Genomic DNA, 19698 nt, shown 5'->3' on the forward strand with positions numbered 1-19698 from the left:
AAGGACTTTGTCAAACACCTTCTGAAAATTCAGATAAACTATATGCACTGTTTCACCATTACACGTTTTAAATCAAATCTGTACAACTGAGTGATGGAATCTTATAATCCCAAATTTCTAAATACCATCAGCATGAACCGACAAAAGCTTGCCGTAGCCTGTATTTCTGTGAACAGTGAGACCTCATATTGTGGCGGGCTAGCCGTATGAATGCCCTCGAACACCACTATCAGAGTTGTGCGGTGATAATTTTTTGAATGCACCGTCAGGAAGTTCAAATCATCGGTCTCTCTGTTAAGGTTTGCACAATAAGGTAATGACAGCTTGTGTCAGTTTACTACAATATAAAGGCAGTGAAAAACACTTATCGTAGCAGGAGTATGCAGTAAGGATATAGTACGCTGGCGATGGCCCGACACGGCTCGTGTTTCTGTCAAAAGCTTCCTCAGGGGCTGCACTATGCCAATACTGAAAAATAACAGGAACAGGTTAATCAATTCCTTGAAAAACAACATTTTAAATCCAGATCACAAACTGCTTAATACCTACGATTCCCAAACACTGCCACTTGGCTCTGCTACTAGGCTACAGCTTTTCTCGGGCAGCAGGATCCGCCATTTTGCGCAATGGTTATGTACCTACTGCAGTAGGCGGAAACAATTAGTTGTGACGTCAAAGTGATTAACTTGAAACGGATGGAATGACTAGAAGAGCGATGTCCATTCAACAGAATCATTAAGGCCATTGGGGGATGCAGATGCTAAAGTGAAAATCCACCATTGTTCACGTGTATTCAGAGTTTGATTAACATCACCTCCACGAGTGTTGGGTACAATTTGTTCTAGGATGGTCCATCGAAGTTGATCGAACGTGTGTCCCGATAAGGTACAATGAGTCACAATGGGCGCCTCCATGTTTAAAGTGTTCAGACGACTCCGATGTTCAAAAAGCCGAGTTTTGATTTTTCTGCTAGTTCTGCCAACATAAACAAATTGGCAGGGGCACTGTATAAGATATACCACAAATGTGGAGTTACAGGTTGTCACTGATCGTTTGTAGAATATATGACCCGTTCTGGGGTGTTGCCAAAACGATCCCTCCATTGTGATGGAGGTTTCAAGAATGTCAAGAATTTCTTTTTTTTCTTGACAAATTCTTGAAACCTCATGTTCAAAAAATGAGGTCTTATATTAAAGACACCACGGCAGTGCTCAAAATTTTGGAAAATCACACAACATTAAAGGATCCAACAATTTTGATAACAATGGACGTTGTTTCTTTATACACTGTGTCCCATGCCACAGCTCTACTGACCATCGAAGAAACACTTAAGACCAACATGGAAGGTTCTAGGATTCCTTTTTGGTTTATTTTTGAAGTAGCCAAATTAGTCATTCAGAGAAATTATTTTTCTTTCAATGCTCAATTTTACTTGCAAATCCATGGTATAGCAATGGGGTCATCAGCAGCCCCGTCTATTGCCAACCTGGTTATGGATAGATTAGAAAGACTTCATATTTACAGGTCAAGATGGTTTGAAGCGGTCTCTACGTGGATCCGTTACATTGATGATCTCCTCATTTTTTGGAAACAAGATGTTGTCTCACTACAAGCATTTTTTCTTTGGGTTAACACAATTGACAAGGATTTATAATTCACCACACAATACAGTAGCACACACATAGCTTTTCTAGACATTGCTATTTCCATTCAAAATCAGCAACTTCACACATCCATTCACCGCAAGCAGACAGAAAGAAACAATCTCCTCAGATATCACAGTTTTCACCCCAGAGCATTTAAACAAGGCCTTCCTGTGAGCCAATTCTTTAGGCTCAGACGCCTATGTTCATCAGACGGCGATTTTAAAATTCAAGCTGGCAAACTAGCCGAGAGATTTTTTTCTAGGGGATATCCATACAGTGCAGTCCACAAAGCGTTTAAGAGAGCATGGTACTCCCCACGGACAGCCTTATTGGAATACAAAATTCAGGCGCCGGTGACTACAGATATCTGTGTGCTTACACACACAGATAAATCGTATTTAATTATGCAGAGCATCAAAAGACACTGGCATGTCCTCCAGTTACACCAGATATTCACTGAACCTCCGATGTTTGCCTACCAACGAAGTAAAAATCTGAGAGATTTTGTAGTGCACGCGGCTGTCACTCCACACAATACTGGCAGTCTGCAAGGAAACCACACCGCCTGTGGCAACTGCGATATGTGCTCCATCACAATGGAGGGATCGTTTTGGCAACACCCCAGAACGGGTCATATATTCTACAAACGATCAGTGACAACCTGTAACTCCACATTTGTGGTATATCTTATACAGTGCCCCTGCCAATTGTTTATGTTGGCAGAACTAGCAGAAAAATCAAAACTCGGCTTTTTGAACATCGGAGTCGTCTGAACACTTAAACATGGAGGCGCCCATTGTGACTCATTGTACCTTACCGGGACACACGTTCGATCAACTTCGATGGACCATCCTAGAACAAATTGTACCCAACACTCGTGGAGGTGATGTTAATCAAACTCTGAATACACGTGAACAATGGTGGATTTTCACTTTAGCATCTGCATCCCCCAATGGCCTTAATGATTCTGTTGAATGGACATCGCTCTTCTAGTCATTCCATCCGTTTCAAGTTAATCACTTTGACGTCACAACTAATTGTTTCCGCCTACTGCAGTAGGTACATAACCATTGCGCAAAATGGCGGATCCTGCTGCCCGAGAAAAGCTGCAGCCTAGTAGCAGAGCCAAGTGGCAGTGTTTGGGAATCGTAGGTATTAAGCAGTTTGTGATCTGGATTTAAAATGTTGTTTTTCAAGGAATTGATTAACCTGTTCCTGTTATTTTTCAGTATTGGCATAGTGCGGCCCCTGAGGAAGCTTTTGACAGAAACACGAGCCGTGTCGGGCCATCGCCAGCGTACTACCGTATTTCCCCGAAAATAAGACAGTGTCTTATATTAATTTTTGCTACCAAAGATGCACTAGGCCTTATTTTCAGGGGATGTCTTATTTTTCCATGAAGAAGAATTCACATATATTGTTGAACAAAAAAATGAACATTTATTATATTCTGAATAGTTGTCTGGTTATGCTGGTTTGTGATGACAACTAACTGTGAATCCTGCAGGGTAAAAAAATCACAGCTGCATGCTCTGGTGTTCTGTGTGACAGGCATGCTCCCAAATAAAAACTTTGCTAGGTCTTACTTTTGGGGGAGGTCTTATATTTAGCAATTCAGCAAAACCTCTACTAGGTCTTATTTTCGGGGGATGTCTTATTTTCGGGGAAACAGGGTATATCCTTACTGCATACTCCTGCTACGATAAGTGTTTTTCACTGCCTTTATATTGTAGTAAACTGACACAAGCTGTCATTACCTTAATGTGCAAACCTTAACAGAGAGACCGATGATTTGAACTTCCTGACTGCGCATTCGAAAAATTATCACCGCACAACTCTGATAGTGGCGTTCGAGGGCATTCATACGGCTAGCCCGCCACAATATATGAGGTCTCACTGTTCACAGAAATACAGGCTACGGCAAGCTTTTGTCGGTTCATGCTGTTTCACCATTAGCCACATGTTTATTAACCCCTGGTGATGCAAGACTTCTTTTGGGTAAATCCATGTTGGCTATGTTCCATTAAACCATGTTTATCTATATGCTTCGTAATTTTATTTTTTAGAATAGTTTCTCCAATTTTTTCTGGAATTGATATTAGACTCTCCAGTCTATAACTTCCCGGATTACAATGGAGCTCTTTTTAAAAGATTGGTATTACATTAGCCACCCTCTAATCTTTAGGTACAACAGATATGATTTTAATGATAGGTTAGAAGTTACTAGCAACAAGTCTACAATTTAAATATTTTTTTTTTAAGTTTTTACACCTTTGGGGTATAAACCATCTGGTCCAAGTGATTTGCTACTCTTTAATTTGCCCTGTTACATCTTCCAGGTTCACCATGATTTGTTTCAGTTCCTCCAAATCTTCAGCATTAAATACCATTTTGGGTACTTCCCCCAACTTCCTCCTCAGTAAACATAGAAACAAAGAATTCATTAAGTCTTTCTGCTATGGCCTTGTCTTCCCTAAGTATTCCTTTTATCCCTCATCTAAATGGTCCAACTGACTCCCTCACAGGCTTCCAGCTTTGGATGTATTTGAAAAAGTTTGTATTATAAGTTTTTGCCTCTATAGTAAGCTTCTTTTTAAATTGTCTTTTTGCTGGATTTATCAATGTTTTGTATCTAACTTGCCAGTGCTCATGCTTTTTCATATTTTCATTTGCATCCTCTTTCCATTATTTGAAAGAAGTTCTTTTAGCTAGAATGGCCTCTCACCTTTTAACCAAGCCAGCAGTTGTCTGACTTTCCTTCCACCTTTTTTAATGCGTGGAATTCATCTGGTCTGGAATTCCAAGATAGTATTTTTAAACAATGTCCATGCCCGATGCAAATTCTTAACCTTTGGAGCTACACCTCCTCATTTTATTGTAGTCTCCCTTTTGAAAGTTAAATGCTAGAGCAGTAGTTTTCCTTCATGTCCTGCCTCCAGTTAAGTCAAATTTGATCTTGTTCTGATCACCATTGCTAAATGGTACTATTACCCATAGCCTCTTGCACCAAATCCTGTGTGCCACTAAAGATTAGGTCTAGAATAGCCCCCCCCCCCCCCCCCTCGTATTGGTTCCTAGACAAGCTGCTCCACGAAGTAGTCATTTAATTCATTAAAAAAACACAACAACTTTAGCATGTCCTGATGTGACATTTACCCAGTCAATATTGGGATAATTCTGGCCAAGACGACCCCACAAGCCTCACTCTTCCTCAACACACATGAAATTTCTATCTATAAAGATTCCACATGGCATTTAGTTTTTTGAAAGATCTTTATCTTGTTTGACTTTGTCACCACTCCACCAATATGATCCACCCTATCATTGTGAAATAATTTGTTCCCTGGTATGACACAAGGTCTCTGAAATGCTAATTAATGTCTGCTATACATTCCAATTCTCCTATTTATTTTTAGACTTCTGGCATTTGCATACAGACATTTCAAGATTTGGTTTTTGTTTGTATTTACAACCTTCTTAGCAGCTGACTGGGATTATTTATTTATTTATTAACTTTTATTTACCGACATTCGTGAAACACATCATACCGGTTTACAAAGAACTCAGGCGGAAAATACAATAAAACAATATAACAATGTAACAATATAACATTAATAACAGAGTCAAAATTCAGAGTACAAAATGAACCAAAAAAGGAGCAATAGCAAACGAGGAATAATAGAAGAGGGGAAGGAGGGGGGATGGGGAGGTAGGGGAGGGTGGGAATCTTAATTTGATCCTTAAGATCACCTGGGCTACTTTTGCCTTGCCTTTATTGGAACCTCTCTATCAGGATGCTCTAAACTTTCCTATTTGTTAGTATCCTGGAAGATACCTTCCCCTGAACCATGCACTGCTGGGAGACTGTCTGCTTCCCCCCCCCCCCCCACATTCTAATTTAAAAGCTGCTCTATTTCCTTTTTAAAACATTAGTGTCAGCAGCCTGGTTCCACCCTGGCTGAGTTCATCCTTTCATAACAGGCTCTCCCTTCCCAAAAATGTTGCCTAGTAACTAACAAATCCAAAGCTCTCTTCCCTGCACAATCGTCTCATCCATACATTGAGACTCCAGAGGTCTACCTAGCTCTGGGTCCTGTGCATGGAATGGGAAGGATCTCTGAAAATGCTATTCTGGAGATTTTGGATTTCAGCTTTCTACCTAAAAGCTGAAATTTGGCTTTCAGAACCTCCCTCAATTTTTTTTGGGTTGTTTTTGTTGCCCACATGTATCAAGACAACCAGCACCTCCTAAGCTCTGTCTAAAATCCTGTCTAGGCAACATGTGAGGTCCGCTACCTTCATATCAGGCAAGCAATTACTAAGCAATCTTCGTGTCCACCACCTAGCTATCTACATTCCTAATGATCAATTCGCAACTACAATAGCCATCCTAACCCATCCCTCCTGAGCACAAGGCCTTGGAAATCCATTCTCACTATGAGAGGATACTGTGTTGCCTGGAGAGCAGATCATAGCTACATGATCACTTCTTGCTACATCAGGGCGATGCCCCCCTTCCAAGTGATCTTATTTCTCCAAATTAGTACAGGGGTAGCTACCCTGGCCTCAAGATAAGGACTTTTTTTCAGTGAACCAAGAGTACTCTTTGCATCGAACATACATATCCACGATTCTGTATGCCTACCTGAAGAGCTGTTTGCACAACTGTGTTTTGTTGTTTAACTGGCTTGCCTTTATTTCAGTTGTGTTAACCTACAGTTCCTTGCGCCAAGCTTTCCATAGCTGTCAATAGCCACTTTGGCTCTAGTCACCTGGTGATGCTAGAGATTTGCCCATTAAAATCACTGCGCTGATGCCAGAAGTGCCATGTGCACAAAGAAGCATGATAATGGAGCATACTTCTGTGGGCGCTGCTCTGTGTGAGGTAGATCTTCAAAACATACGGGCGCGCGAACAAAAGTACACCAGATTTTATAAGATACGCGCGTAGCCGAGCGTATCTTATAAAATCCGGGGTCGGTGCGCGCAAGGCTGCGCAAAATCGGCAGCCTGCGTGCGCCGAGCCACGCAGCCTGCCTCCGTTCCCTCCGAGGACGCTCCGAAATTGGAGCGGCCTCTGAGGGAACTTTCCTTCCGGGTCCCCCCACCTTCCCTGCCCCTATCTACCCCACCCCCACCTAAATCCCCCCCCCACCTTTGTTGGGCAAGTTACGCCTGCTTGAAGCAGGCGTAACTTGCGCGCGCCGCTCCGGCATCCCCGGCACAGGCCGCCCTCCCGGCCCGCCCCGAACAGTCACCACGCCCCCGGACACGCCCCCTCCTGCCCCTTTTACGAAGCCCCAGGGCTTTGCGCGTGCCGGCGGCCTATGCAAAATAGGCGCGCCGGCATGCTAGTGCCCTGCGCGCGTAAATCCTCCTGGATTTACGCGCTCAGGGGTATTAAAATCTACCCCAGTGTCTCCATTAACTGATTTTCCTCACACATATCTTTCTCCTCCATCAGGCTTATTTTTACTTATCTTTATTTCATATTTCCACTGTGTAAAATTATGCCTATGTCCTTTATTTCCACTTGCATGGGAAGGACATCACCCCTTAAACAGTGACCGCTCGATACCTAATTCCTTACAGATGCACAACTCTCACGAGCAGTGAACTGCTTCCTGGGGAGCTGTGGTGCAGTTGTGGTCAATGCATCTCAAAAAGAGATGCAGTTGGAGTGGAGTAGCAGCCTAATGGTTAAAGTAGTGGGCTGCAAGCTAGGGTTCAAATCCCACTGCCATACCTTGTGACTTTAGGCAAGTCATTTAACACCCCATTGCCTCAGGTACAAACTTAGATTGTAAACCCTCTGGGAATAGGAAAATACCTACAGTACCTAAATGTAATCTGCTTTGAAGTGCCAAAAGGTAGAATATAAATAAAATCCCTTGCCTCCTTGTTTCTTTATACCTAATAATGTTTCCTCTAAATCACTCAATTGTGCTTTACTCAACACCCTTTTGATTGTTACTCGATTTACTCTAATCCCAGAACTAATTTCCATTCACCATCTCCGTACACAGTGTTTATAATTTAATCCTGGCTAAGACCAGGGAACATTCCCTTTCTTACCCAAGCCTGCCCTCCCAACTATACCTTCTTTCACAAATCTCTCTTGTCCTTTGTGTGTCATTAGATTGTAAGCTCTATTGAGCAGGGACTGTTTTTTTGTATGTTTGTACAGTGCTGTGTATGTTGTGTAATGCTAGAGAAATGTTAAGTAGTAGAGGCAGTGGTAGTAGTAATAAGAAAGGGTGGTGGAATGGCTTTGATCTGTTATATTTCTCTCAGGATTAAAGAACTCAAGTTAACTATCTAGAAATGTTGGCAGAAAACAACCAGTTGATCCAGTCTGCCCAGCAAGCTTATGGAGGCATCAGCCGCCCCATACAGGTAGCATCAGGGGGCGACATCTGCCATGCCTTACAAGTTACCCCCATGCTAAGTCTCCTATAGAAGGTTTTTTCCTTCAACTGAATCACCATCTCAGATTTAATTTACTGTTAATTTATAGTGATCCTCCTGTTAGTAAATCTTCTCTTTATGCCTTATTGGAATTAACAAAGGTGCTGTCAGGAGTTCCCATTTAATTCTACTGGGAGATTTTAATTTACACTTCGATGAACCTTCTAAGCAAGCCAAATGTAGTTTTAACTAGTTTTAACGTTTTGGATGTAATGTTTTTATTTGCTGCAGATTGGATGTAATGTTTTTTATTTGATATAGTATACTTGTTTTAATTTGTGTATCTTATTATGTATGTTTATATACTTGTAAACCGCTTAGCCAGACAGATCCTGTTTAATTTGCGGTATATAAATTCTTTTAAATAAATAAAAATAAAATAAGCAAGCCAAATCTAAATTCCTTTCAGCCATGTCTGATCTTGTATTAACTCAATGGATACATTCCCCTACACACAAAGATGGTCATATAGATATGGTCTTTACCTCGCCTTGACATTACTGATCTAGCACAACATACAGCTTGCCTATCAATTTTGATAACTTGTCACTGGAAGTTCAAGTGACAGAGTGGAACAAAGGATTAAAGGGAGCCTTTTACAAAGTTGCTCCCTTATTCTTTCATACCCAAACAACCTTTTCTGATTTTGTCCAGTATCATTCTGGGCTTTGAACTCTTAAATGACAGATAAGACATTACGAGAGGATACGGCGTAGAAACAAATCCTCTGAAAATAAATTGGTTTTACAAAAAACAGCCTTAAATACTACTTGCAAGAAATTAAGACCATTAAAGATCTTACTAAAGAAGACTAAGTAAGCTGAGAAGAGACCTGGGTGTCTATTCAATCCTGTGACTCAAGCCTCTGGAACCTTACCTTCATCCAACTTGATTTACGTCACTATTACAGCAGGTGGCCTTGCCCTTACTTCTGAAGATAGTTAGGAACACTGAAGCACGGTTTTCAGTCACTTTCGACATGTCTGAAGTACCAGCATCTCCTTCTACTACTGTCTCAGTTAGCAAATTTTAGCTTTCAAATAGGATGTCTCCTGCTAGTTTGTCTTTGGTACTGAAACAAATTAATCCATCCTCTTCTCTTGATCTGTTACCCCTTAAATTACTTAAGAGCCCTGCTCTGCATTTTTTAACCATTTCTAACTACTATTACCAAAGTCAGCTTCTCTTAGGGTCTTTTACCAACTGAATTAAAAGCAGCTATCATCCATCCTGCACTTGAAGCATCATTTAGACCTTCACATTCCTACAAACTACAGACTGATCTCTAACTTGCCTTCTCTTTCTAAAGTTATTGAGAAAGTAATTGCTATACAACTCTCTGATTCTCTGGATAAAACTTTGGTACTCCATCCTAAGCAATCTGGCTTTAAGAAAGGATATAGTACTGAAACTGCCTTGACTGCCGACATAACTCACTCTTGATAGAGGGAAAGCGGTGCATGTGGTCTTCTTAGAAATAAGCGCCGCCTTCAACACGATCAATCAATTGTCAAGTGCCTAATGGATATTGGCATTTAGGGATCCTCCATTCATTGCTTCAAGTCCTTCCTTATCAACAGAACTTTTCAGGTTGATTGGAACTTTAAATGATTCCAAATACATCCTTTAACATGTGAGAAGATGTGGGGGGTTCCTCAGGGATCTATTTTGTCCCCAGTGCTTTTCAACCTGTATTTATTACTTGTGGCCACACTAATCCAAACATTGACTTTGGTGCTTTTTTATGCTAATGACATTCAGATTTTGGCCACTGACCTCCCTTATTGGACACTGACACTGACCTCCCTTATTGACTTCAACAAGCATTTGACCAAATTTGCCAATTGGTTTTATTCTCATAAATAAAAGGTTATGTCTGATAAGTCTGAGGCCATGTGGTTTATCAGAAATATGGGTTATAAAAAACTTTCATCCCCTTTGTTGGCTGGCTGTACCATTCAAATCAAAGATTCTGTTACTAGTTTAGGTGTCATGATAGAACCTACACTCACTTATTTCCCCCTCAGATTTCCAGTCTAATTCAATGGTCTTATTTCCTACGATTCATCCAGCACCTTAGACCTGTCTGATTTACTCGATTTAAAGATCTTGTTCATTTTTTTAGTATTAAGTCAGATTATTGCACCATTTTATACCAAGGTATCTCATCAGGCCTAATTCTTAGATTCCAGATTGTTCAAAACATTGCAACTAAACTTATCTTCGGGGAAAAAGAGAAATATAACCTTCATTGGCTCCCTATTTCCAGTCATGTACAATTCAAAATTGGTTGTTTAACCTTTTAGGCCTTCCACTGTGGTACCTCCCCTCTTACTTGGCAAATTTAATCAGGACGTTCCCTACGCTCTTTCCAAGAGGAACTGCTTAGAATACCATGCCCAAGGGAGATCCATCTGGAACAGAGGAAAGAAATTAAAATTTTCTTGTTTGGCCCCTATTTTATGGAATGCGCTCTAACTTTCCCTGCAATTGGAAAATGACTTTTCTAAATTTAGGAAAAACAAACTTGGCTCTTCTTTTAAGCCTTTAAACAACTGATTTTCAGGATGTCAGCCTTATTCAGTATTTACTCTGATTACAAATTTTCCATTTTTATGTTTTACCAGTTTTTACTATAATTAGTTTTAATTTTTTTTTTAATTTTATGATTTTAATAATTTGTATGCTTATTTTGTATTAAAACTTATTTTATTTTAAATTTATATTGTGCATCACTTTGATTTGTGTATAAGAAAGGCAATGAATCAAAACTTATAATAAACCAAACTAAGCTAATACAACCTCTCACCACCTGGTAGATGATCGGCTCAAAAAGATTGGAAGGCCCCATCTCACTACTGGACTGTTGTCCGCATTTAAGTATTGTTGAGTCTTTAGTTAATTAAGGCTGCTAAAGGAGTAGAGATGCTAGAGGGGGTCAGCAAGAACCAGAGATAAATATTCTTTCATGCTACGGCCATGGATCAATTGGGATGCAGCTTTTTAAAGCAGTTGTAAAGCTCTAAATGTTGATGCGGGCAAACCCAGGTAAATAGAGTTGTGCATGAGATATAATCACATACATTGGAGACCCAGGGTATGTAACTCTCTCTCATGCATATTATGGTAATCTTGAAAACCTGACTTGTTAGGTGTGCCTCCAGGAAAGGGTTGAGAAAGCAAAATTGCTTACCTTGTAATAGGTGTTATCCCAGGACAGCAGGATGTAGACCTCACATATGGGTGACGTCACCAGAGCCCTAGCGCAGGAAATCTCTCTGTCAAAGTTTCTAGAAACTTTTGACTGGCCCTGTGAGGCCACTGAGCATGCCCAGCATGCCATGATATTCTCTGCCACAGGTGTCTCTCTTCAGTCTCGTATGTAGCAATAAGCTTTAGCAAAAAATAAAATAAAAGGAACGAGACCCAACTCCGCGGGGTGGCGGGTGGGTTCTGTGAGGACTACATCCTGCTGTCCTGGGATAACACCTATTACAAGGTAAGCAATTTTGCTTTATCCCAGGACAAGCAGGATGCTAGTCCTCACATATGGGTGATTAGCAAGCTAGAGGCTAAGTCATTTCGTAGTGAAGCAACAGTGATGTATTGTTGTTGAATATGAGTCAGCTGAAGATCACAGTAGGTTGGTTGTAGAAGGAGTTGGAATTATACTGGAAACAAGTTCTTTAAGACAGATTGTCCATAGGCTGAATCTTGTCGTCCCTGCTTGTCCAAACAGTAATGAGCTGCAAAAGTGTGAAGAGAACTCCATGTTGCTGCTTTCCAGATGTCAAGGATTGGTACTGAACGATAGTGTGCTACTGAGGTTGACATTGCTCTTACTGAATGCGCCTTTACTCGCCCTTGGAGAGGAAGGCCTGCTTTTTCATAGCAAAACTGTATGCAATCTGCTAGCCAATTGGATATAGTATGTTTACCCACTGCTTTTCCTGGTTTGTTTGGATCATAAGATAAAGTTGTGTGGATTTTCTGTGGACTGCAGTGCGGTTGATATAAAATGCTAGTGCACGTTTACAGTCCAAGGTATGTAAGGCTGTTTCTCCTGGATGGGAATTACGCCTTGGAAAGAATGTGGGTAAAACTATGGATTGGTTCAAGTGGAATTCCGTAACTACCTTGGGAAGGAATTTTGGATGTGTACGGAGAACCACTGTCATGTAGGAACTCTGTATAGGGTGCGTACATGACAAGTGCTTGTAACTCACTAACCCTTCTAGCTGATGTAATGGCTATGAGGAAGATAGTCTTCCATGTGAGAAATTTAAAATCACATGAATCTATGGGTTCAAAAGGGGAACGCATGAGTCTTGTTAAGACCAGATTGAGGTCCCATTCTATGACTGGTGGCCGAATTAGTGGTTTTAGATGCATTAAACCTCTCATAAACCTACTGACTACAGGTTGTGTGGATATAGGTGCATCTTCTACCTTGTTATGGTAGGCTGAGATTGCACTTAAATGTACTCTTACAGATGAAGTCTGGAGACCAGAGTCTGAAAGGTGGTATAAGTAGTCTAGTACAGAAGTAGTGGGGCAAGTAAAAAGGTCAATTTTTTTCTGCCTACACCATAGAGTGAACCTTTTCCATTTGGAAGAGTAGTTCTTACGTGTGGAAGGTTTACGAGAAGCTAGAAGCACTTGAGATACGTTGGTGGAAAGATTGAGTGGCTGTAAGATCAAGCTTTCAACATCCATGCTTGTCAGGGATAGGTATTGAAGGTTGGGATGGCGCAACCAACCCTGATCCTGAGTTATGAGAGTGGGAGCTACTCCCAGACGAATGGGATCCCTGATCGAGAGGTCTAGAAGTGTGGGAAACCATACTTGTCGAGGCCAATATGGGGCTATGAGTATCATGGACCCCTTGTCCTGTTGAAGCTTCACTAGAATTTTGGTTATGAGCGGTATTGGAGGATACGCGTATAGTAGGCCTGAGTTCCAAGGGCGAGCAAAGGTGTCCTTGGCTGGCTGATTCTTCTGTTTGTGAAGAGAAGAAAACATGTCCACTTTGTAATTCAGATGTGACACAGAGGTTTATTGTTGGTTGTCCCCAACGTTGAAAGATCCTGGTCGCTACTGAGGGATCCAGGGACCATTCGTGTGGTTGGAATTGATGACCGAGGTGATCCGCTAGTATATTTTGAGTGCCTGCCAGATAAGTGGCCCAGAGAAACATTGAGTGTGATAGGGCCCAGGCCCAAATCTGTGCAGCTTCTTGACAAAGAAGATATGAGCCCGTACCTCTGAGTTTGTTGATGTACCACATAGCTACTGTATTGTCTGTTTGGATCAGAACAGTCTTGTGTGAAAGGCAGTCCTTGAATGCATGCAGAGCATAACGTATAGCTCGAAGCTCTAGGAAATTGATTTGAAATGTTGCTTCGAGTGTTGTCCAAGTCCCTTGTGTTTGGAGATTGTCTATGTGAGCTCCCCAACCCAAGGTGGATGCATCTGTAGTTAACGTCATCTGTGGGTCTGGTTGCTGAAAGGGTAGGCATTTGCGCAAGTTGTCCATGTTTGTCCAAAGTAGAGATGATCTTAGTTGGTGGGTCACTTGAATTGGATAATGCAGTGGTTGAATGGCTTGGATCCATTGTGATCTTAAAGTCCATTGAGTAACTCATGGCGAGCCGTGCCATAGGAGTGACATGAACTGTGAAGGCCATATGACCTAGTAAAGTGAGAAACTGATGAGCTGTTTGTTTCTGTAAGTAAATGGATCTTGCTAGTAGAGTAAGTGTCCTTGCCCGATCTACGGGTAGAATGGCCTTTGCTAGATTGGTGTTCAATTCTGCTCCTATGAATTGAAGCAGGTGAGTTGGAGTGAGATGGGATTTTTGATAACTGATGAGTGAAGTAGTGTAATTGTTCAAGTCAGAGAAGTGAGAGCTCCTTGCTGAGATTGACTGATGAGCCAGTCGTCCAGATATGGGAAAACATGGACACTTTCCTTGTGCAAGCGTCCTGCTATTACTGCCAGACATTTTGTGAAAACTCTGGGGGCAGAGGCTAGGCCGAATGGCAAAACTCTGTACTGGAAATGTTGATGGCCCACCATGAAGCACAGGTATTTGCGATGAGGAGGGAATATTGGAATGTGAGTGTAAGCCAGTCTCCTGTTTGAAGAAGTGGAAGCATGGTGCCTAGAGAAACCATTCTGAACTTTTCTTTCTTCAGAAATTTGTTGAGGTTTCTGAGGTATAGGATGGGACGTAGGCCTCCGATTTTCTTTGGAATAAGGAAATACCGGGAGTAGAATCCTCTGCCCTGCTGAGTCTGGGGTACTGGCTGTACAGCCCTGGCTCTCAGAAGGATGGATAATTCTACTTGTAATTGAAGTAGTTGAGAATTTTGTTGTGGGAAGAAATGTGGTGGAGATTCTGGAGGAATTGAGAGGAAATTTAGTTTGTAACCTCGAGACACTATGGAGAGTACCCATTGGTCTGATGTTATGTTTAGGCAATGTGTGTGAAAATAGGAGACTCTTCCTCCCACTGGCAGATCTGGTCAAGGATTTAGGGGATGGACTTGTTCTCTGGCCTGTATTTCAAAAGCCCGCCGCTGGTCCTGTCTGTGCAGGGGGTTGCGGGCGGGTAGGCCTAGGCTGTCTGGCCTGGGACCGTTGTTATGGTCTAGTTAACCTACCCTTAGAAGTTTGGGGGTAGTATCTTCTTGGCCTATAGTAAGAACGTCTGGTTTCTCTTCGAGGTAGGCGACGAGAAGATTGTGTAGAGGGATCTTGTGGTATTTGAGACAGTTGACAAAGTCTCTGTATGGTCTTTAAGCTGTTGTACTGCTTCTCGGACCTTTTCTCCAAAGGAATTGTTGCAGACACATGGTAGGTCCACAAGTTTTTCTTGGACCTCAGGCCTGAGGTTCGAGGCCTTAAGCCATGCCCATCTACGGGTGGTGATTCCAGCTGCTGCTGCTCTGGAAGCTGTCTCAAAGTGGTCATATACTGCCCTTACCTCATGCTTTCCGGCTTCTAGGCCTTTGTTGACTATGGCTTGTGCTGGTTCCTGGAATTGCGTTGGCAAAGAAGTAATAAATTCCTCCATTTGCTTCCATAGGTTCCTCTGATATTGTGTTATGTACAATTGGTAAGCAGAGATTTGTGTGGTCAAGATGGCACTTTGATACGCTTTTCTGCCTAATGAATCGAGAAACCTATGTTCTTTACCAGGTGGAGTTGATGAGTGTGGGCACACACGTTTTTACTTTTTCTGTGCAGACTCTACTACAACAGACTGGTGTGGTAACTGTTGTTTTTGATATGCTGGAGCTGTCTGCACTAAATAGGTTGTGTCCACACGCTTATTCACTGCGGGGACAGAAGATGGATGGATGCTCCCAGATGCGGCGTTGAAGATCCAAGAAAACCTCATGGATTGGAACAGCCAACACTTGTTTAGGCGGGTCTACAAACTGTAGAACTTCTAGAGTGTGTTGCCCGGTATCTTCTTCTGCTGTTAGTTCGAAGGGAATGAAGTCAGCTATGTCCTGTACGAATGTCGAGAAAGATAAATCTTCTGGAGGTGATGGTTCAGACATGAATCCTTCAGAAGATGTTACAGACTGCTGGTCATCCCAAGAGTCGTCTGGGTCATCCCTATAAGGAGACCTTGGAGGAGATCTGGGAGGGTAATGAAGGCCTGAAGGGCCTGGTTGTGGATCATCGGAGGAAAACAAATGTGAGGTGTCCTGAGGCTTTGTTGATGGCAGGTTATCAATGACATTTTGATATCTTTGTAAAAGACGTCGATAGAATGCGAGATCCTGTACTTCAGGAGGCTCAGATGATGGTTGCCTCGATGATACAGTGGTTGTCATCGATGTAGTCTGTGGAAGTGTTCTGGAAGACTTAGACGTCGTTGGAATCGAGAGCGGCATCGAAGAGCCCGATGGTATCTGGGAGAAGATGGACGATGACTACGTAGTGAGTCTCTGTGTTGTAGTGATCGAGTCCATCGTTGTCCTTGGTGCCAAGAATGGCACCGGCATCGGTGGACCCACCGGCATCGGCGGGATCGCCGGAGGTGCTTGATCTTTTAAAGCCTGGATGACCGCTTGTCTGATGAGATCAGACAATTCCGGCTATACAACTGATGGAATCAGAGCAGTTGTAAGCAGTGGCGGAGGCTGCGATGATGGATCCTGTGCAGAAGTCTGTGGAGGATCCGGCATCTATGGAGGCAAAGGCCCAGGCGTTGAGGGGACCGCTATTTCCTGGGTCCGTGGCTGCTTTGCCGTCGATTCCTCCTGGGACGTCGATATGGTCGATGATGATGTTTTAGCTTTATTTAGTTGGTTGGTCGACTTCGTCGATGCTGTGGACGATGGCGAGGATGGACGATCACCGGATCCTTCCGGGCAAGGTTTTTTAAGTAATGCTCATTTAGTCACTCCAGCCGAGAAGACTTCGATGATTTTGAAGGGGAAGGAATCAGTTGCAGCTGAAACAAATGTTCCATTTTTTCCTGCCTAGCCTTTCGCCATCATCTCAGCGCATTTAGGACAAGTATTCACATCGTGCTTTTCACAGAGAGAGGACACATTCAAGATGTGGGTCGGTGATCGACATGGTTCTGTTACATATAGGGCATTTTTTGAAGCCTGTAAACATTTTGTTATCGACGGCCGTCGAAAGAGAATGGGAATTCATGAGAAAAAATTTTCAAAAATGAGAAATCGAGACCGAAGTACTCACCAGCTGGTGAAAGAGAACCCCAAGAGACTTCTATGAGAATGAATATTCGAAAAACTATGACTTTTCAGTCAGAGAATGTTGTGAAGAACTCGCAACGGCTCCTGTCCCGCGATGCCTGAAGCTGGACAGGAAATGAAGACTGAAGAGAGACACCTGTGGCAGAGAATATCATGGCATGCTGGGCATGCTCAGTGGCCTCACAGGGCCAGTCAAAAGTTTCTAGAAACTTTGACAGAAAGATTTCCCGCGCTAGGGCTCCGGTGACATCACATATGTGAGGACTAGCATTGTGCTTGTCCTGGGATAAACACTGATCTATTAATAAAGGATGGGTTACTCTTGTTTTATCTAAATTCCCTGATCGATTCTAGTTGTGTAAAGTGTCCCTCTTGTCCTCTTAACTGGGATAATCTACAAATCAAAGAATGTGTTTGGGATAGGCAATGAAAGTTAACCTTGCTTTTTTTTTTTTTTTTTTTATCAAACATTGCATATCAGTTTATGCCACAATCTCTCTTTTCCCCCAAGTTTTAAATCACAAAGTTTCCTAGCAAAGCAATACTTACAACTACTCTTTAGTCTCCAGCAAAATCACCTTCTGTTCTCAGTACTCCCTCCCTTGTCAGCACTGCTACTGCCTCCTGAGAACCTAATAGAGGCCAAAATTGCTGATCCTAGTGCTAGAGCAGCCGAGAAAACTGAATTTTCATAACCCTATTTCTGATTGCCATCAGAAAAATTATTTTCTTCCACGTACGAAACTGTTCAAATACATGTTGCCTTTTCTTTTTGTTGTATTTTTGCATCCCGATTGTGTAAGATCTGCTTTGCCTCATTCTGTGTGTAAAAGGTCAGCCCTTACAGAATTTCCCCGAAACAGGTTAAGATGCCTCCCCTTTAATCCCTCAGAACTGCAGAAGACTAGCTCAGAATGTACTTAGAACATTTGCATTAACTCACCCACATACATGATGCTGGTGCCTGTCATGTCACACAGTGCAGGTGGCAGAAAGAGCAGTGAGTTGAAGGGTTGAGAAGGCATCAAGCTGGATTCTGGTCTTCGTCTGTCTCTGAAGAGCAGGAGGTAGAAGGCTGCCAAACAGGAGAGCTCTCCCAAAAACATACCCGTAGCCTAGGACGAAAAGAAAAAAAGAAAAGAAAAAAAGAGCTGGGATAAACAGGTGAGCCTCAGATTTTCCTAAGACAGACAACCGCAGAAAAGGAGCAAGTCTGCTGGTTCCCCACATATGTGGCTACATGGACCCAACTTCATTTATAGAATGCAGTGCCTAATCTAGCCAAGGTGGCAGGTACACCCACAAGCTTAGAGATGGTTAGCTTAACTTTGGTGTCCAGGCCTCAACTTGTAAAGAGGCTGCAGTCCTGACAACTGGCCCAAAACACTCCACTTTATAACAGCAAATTCAGTGTTCTCTCCTCAAAATTGAGCTACAAAAGAAATATTGAGATCCCTCCAATCAGCAACGATCAGTACAAAAACTTGACAAACCAAATGGTGGGAGGGAAGCCACCGCTATTAATGTGTGCAGACCGAAATCTCAGCTTGCAGCACCAAAGAGTTTCATAAAACATCCACAATGGCTCCTGTGGCAGTATTGACTGGGTGATGTATACATAATTTCTTACTTCTAGTAATCTGTCAAATTCTTTGATTACAGATATGAATGCATATTCCTATTTACTCCTCTGTGCATGCAATCTCTAATACATGGCATCTCCATTTGTTGCAAATTGTTTGTGATAAAGAACACAATCAAGCTGATCATAATGAAGATGAGTAAGACCAAGCAGATATCAAGCTCCTATTTACCCTTTTGGCATGGATTATGGAAGGGAATGGGATGTACCTGCAGGAAAGGATGCTGAAAATTATGACTTGTGGACCCTTTACATCCCATTGCAGCCAAAGTATCAGCCCACCTGAAACAGAAAGCAACAGATTGTTATTAAACCTGAAATGCCTAAAAATGTGTTCTGAAATGATTAGGGGTAAGAGGAATTCAGTTTTATGTCAATTTAATCCTTGGTCTCTCTCTCAAGAGACTTATGGATAGGGTGCCTGCAGAGAAACTAAGCACTTAAGTGGCAAACTTTTGTGGATGGGTCCCCTTTCTCCATGCTGATTGCCACCCTTGTTCTCCTCTATCCATCCCGCTCTTCCCTTCCAAATTAATCTGATGCTGCCAGCCTACCGCTGCAACTTTCCTCTGTTCCTCTGATGGGAAGGCAGCCACACACAGGCCATGACCCACATGGGCCAATGCAAGCATACTTTTACCTGCTTCTAGCTCATGTGGGCTGACAATCATGCCTCTAAATTCTTCCGACCCAACACAAGTGCAGTATGGAGGTGTCATCCACCCTCCAGCATGTGCATTCCGGCATGAATGGGGCATTAATTGCAATAAGGGCAGGGCAGACAAGTTTTAGGCATCCTTTTTTTTTTATAATTCAAAATTTTTATTGTGTGTCACAATAAGTATACATTGAGGCTTTATGTTATCACAGAAGTACATATACATATCAATCACGTGAGGAAATTGAGCATTAAAGAACCATAGGAACACAGCTGTATTGAAAACATGTCGCATCAGTAGCAAAAACACATGTCTTTACGAAATCACCCCACCACCTGCTAACTGTGAATGGAGTAGAAAGGAGCTTAAGAATCTTCCTATCCAGATTTTTTGCTTTCCTTAATTCTGTAAGTAAATATTGCAGAAAAACATGTATACTTTTGATCAGGCCTCAATATTTAAATATCTTGAGCAGAAACCTTTGTTTTCCAACACCTGCCATACTTTCTGAAACTTATGTAGTGTATTACCTTTATGA

At 42.2% G+C, this 19698-nt stretch overlaps 1 protein-coding gene across 2 annotated transcripts in view; it reads right to left on the reverse strand.

The window, feature by feature from the left end:
* SLC35F6 (solute carrier family 35 member F6) overlaps positions 1 to 19698 on the reverse strand; it is an 82461-nt gene that overhangs the window by 23424 nt on the left and 39339 nt on the right. For both annotated transcript variants that reach the window (XM_029596239.1, XM_029596240.1), the window contains exons 2-3: positions 18711 to 18783; positions 17803 to 17974 (exon numbers count right to left, since the gene is read on the reverse strand). In XM_029596239.1, coding sequence (XP_029452099.1) covers positions 17803 to 17974; positions 18711 to 18783 — 245 coding nt within the window. The remainder of the gene's footprint in view (positions 1 to 17802; positions 17975 to 18710; positions 18784 to 19698) is intronic.

Source organism: Rhinatrema bivittatum, chromosome 3, assembly GCF_901001135.1.
Source record: "Rhinatrema bivittatum chromosome 3, aRhiBiv1.1, whole genome shotgun sequence".
Classification (NCBI taxonomy): domain Eukaryota; kingdom Metazoa; phylum Chordata; class Amphibia; order Gymnophiona; family Rhinatrematidae; genus Rhinatrema; species Rhinatrema bivittatum.